Source organism: Lactuca saligna, chromosome 9 (genome assembly GCF_052625555.1).
Source record: "Lactuca saligna cultivar CGN05327 chromosome 9, ASM5262555v1, whole genome shotgun sequence".
NCBI classification, from domain to species: domain Eukaryota; kingdom Viridiplantae; phylum Streptophyta; class Magnoliopsida; order Asterales; family Asteraceae; genus Lactuca; species Lactuca saligna.
The window spans coordinates 48,844,748-48,846,157 of record NC_136425.1 but is presented as its reverse complement, the minus strand read 5'-3'; the positions used below and the strand labels follow the sequence as shown (position 1 = coordinate 48,846,157).

The window sequence follows — 1,410 nt, the reverse complement described above, 5'->3', positions numbered from 1 at the left end:
ATTTTTAATAGTCTGATCTTCCATTTCATCATTTCATGGTTAAACTTTATATTAAAAATGTTTTGGCATAATTATAAGACAAAAAGTTTCACCAAAGAAACAATAGAAAACAATTTCCGAATTTCCCTTTAGTTGTAAATATATATAGTAAACATGTAAATATATATAGTAAACATACAGAGAAAAAACTAAATTGAGCTATGAACAAGATCTAAAACACAAAAACTATATCAGTTATCACACACAACTGATAAAGACTGTATACTTTATACAAGCTATTAAAGATTGATTTATTATAAAATTATACCATATTTTGTCCTTATGGAAGTTTAGATGGATATTATTACAAGGTTGATGTTAACAATGAACTTTGTTCTCAGTAATCACTGAAGATAAGAACAAAAGTTACACAATCACAATGTGACATACCATTAAAGAAAGAGAAGTATATACAACATCAAGAACTTATGTGTATTCTGTCAAATTTTCCTTACACCCTCTCCCACAAATCACTTGTCAATATCTTTGGGTTTCTTTTTGTTACCATAGATAAGCCCAGTTTCCTACATAATCGAGGAATTCAATAAATTCATGCCGCATGCTAGAAAGTAGAAATTGGTATTGAACAGGTGAACTGAGGCACAAGAAATTCTTGAATTGAGGTTAAGTGGTTAACAATTAACCCTACCTGAGGATCGGGTACGGGTTTTACTTTCTCCACATATCGATAACGATCTGATGCTGCTGCAAGCGCTGCCCTCGCCTACACAGAACCAATCAGCAATTGCGAATTAGTATGAATTTCAATTAGAAAGAGAAAGAAGAAAGAGTTGGGAATTTTACTTCTTGTTCTCGTTTGAGTTCTTGTGCTGGCTTCACCCATAGAAAATAGGCTAGGGTTCCGGCCACTACCCAGGATGCTAGGTTGCTTCCTCCACGGAGACCACCCATTGCATTTCCGAAAGCCGATCGGACATTCCCAAATGATTTTCTCCAACCACTACTCATAATAAGAAGAGTTCCTTTGAAATTGTGATTGAGCGAGCTTATGAATGTGCTGAAGTTAATTCATTAATGGATGATTTCGCATAAATCTCAGGCTCAAGCCTGAATGACTGATATGAAAGCAACCGCGCTCCCAAATTGGTTGGGTTTTATGCCAAAACGACATCGTCCGATTTGTTTTTTTTTTTACTGAATTGGTGCATAAATGGATCTTGATGTTGGTAGGGTTGAGTAAAAACCGAATCGCAAACCAAAAAACCGAAAAAACCGCATAAATCGAAACCGAAATGAAAACCGATGGTGTGGTTTTTAGTTTTGCAAAAACTGAAAATACTCGGTGCGGTGCGGTTTCTAGTCTTGCAAAAACCGCAAAAAACCGAACCGTACCGCATATATATATATATA

General features: G+C 35.2%; 1 protein-coding gene across 1 annotated transcript; it reads right to left on the bottom strand.

The window, feature by feature from the left end:
• Window positions 1–260: 260 nt before the first annotated feature.
• Window positions 261–1,128, bottom strand: LOC145017260 (subtilisin-like protease). Its single transcript, XM_078975319.1, has 3 exons — window positions 844–1,128; window positions 689–763; window positions 261–563 (listed from the first exon to the last, which is right to left on the bottom strand). Exons 1-3 carry the CDS (start codon window positions 1,006–1,008, stop codon window positions 510–512), a joined length of 294 nt encoding a protein of 97 aa, XP_078831445.1. The 5' UTR covers window positions 1,009–1,128; the 3' UTR covers window positions 261–509.
• Between the last annotated feature and the right edge of the window lie 282 nt (window positions 1,129–1,410).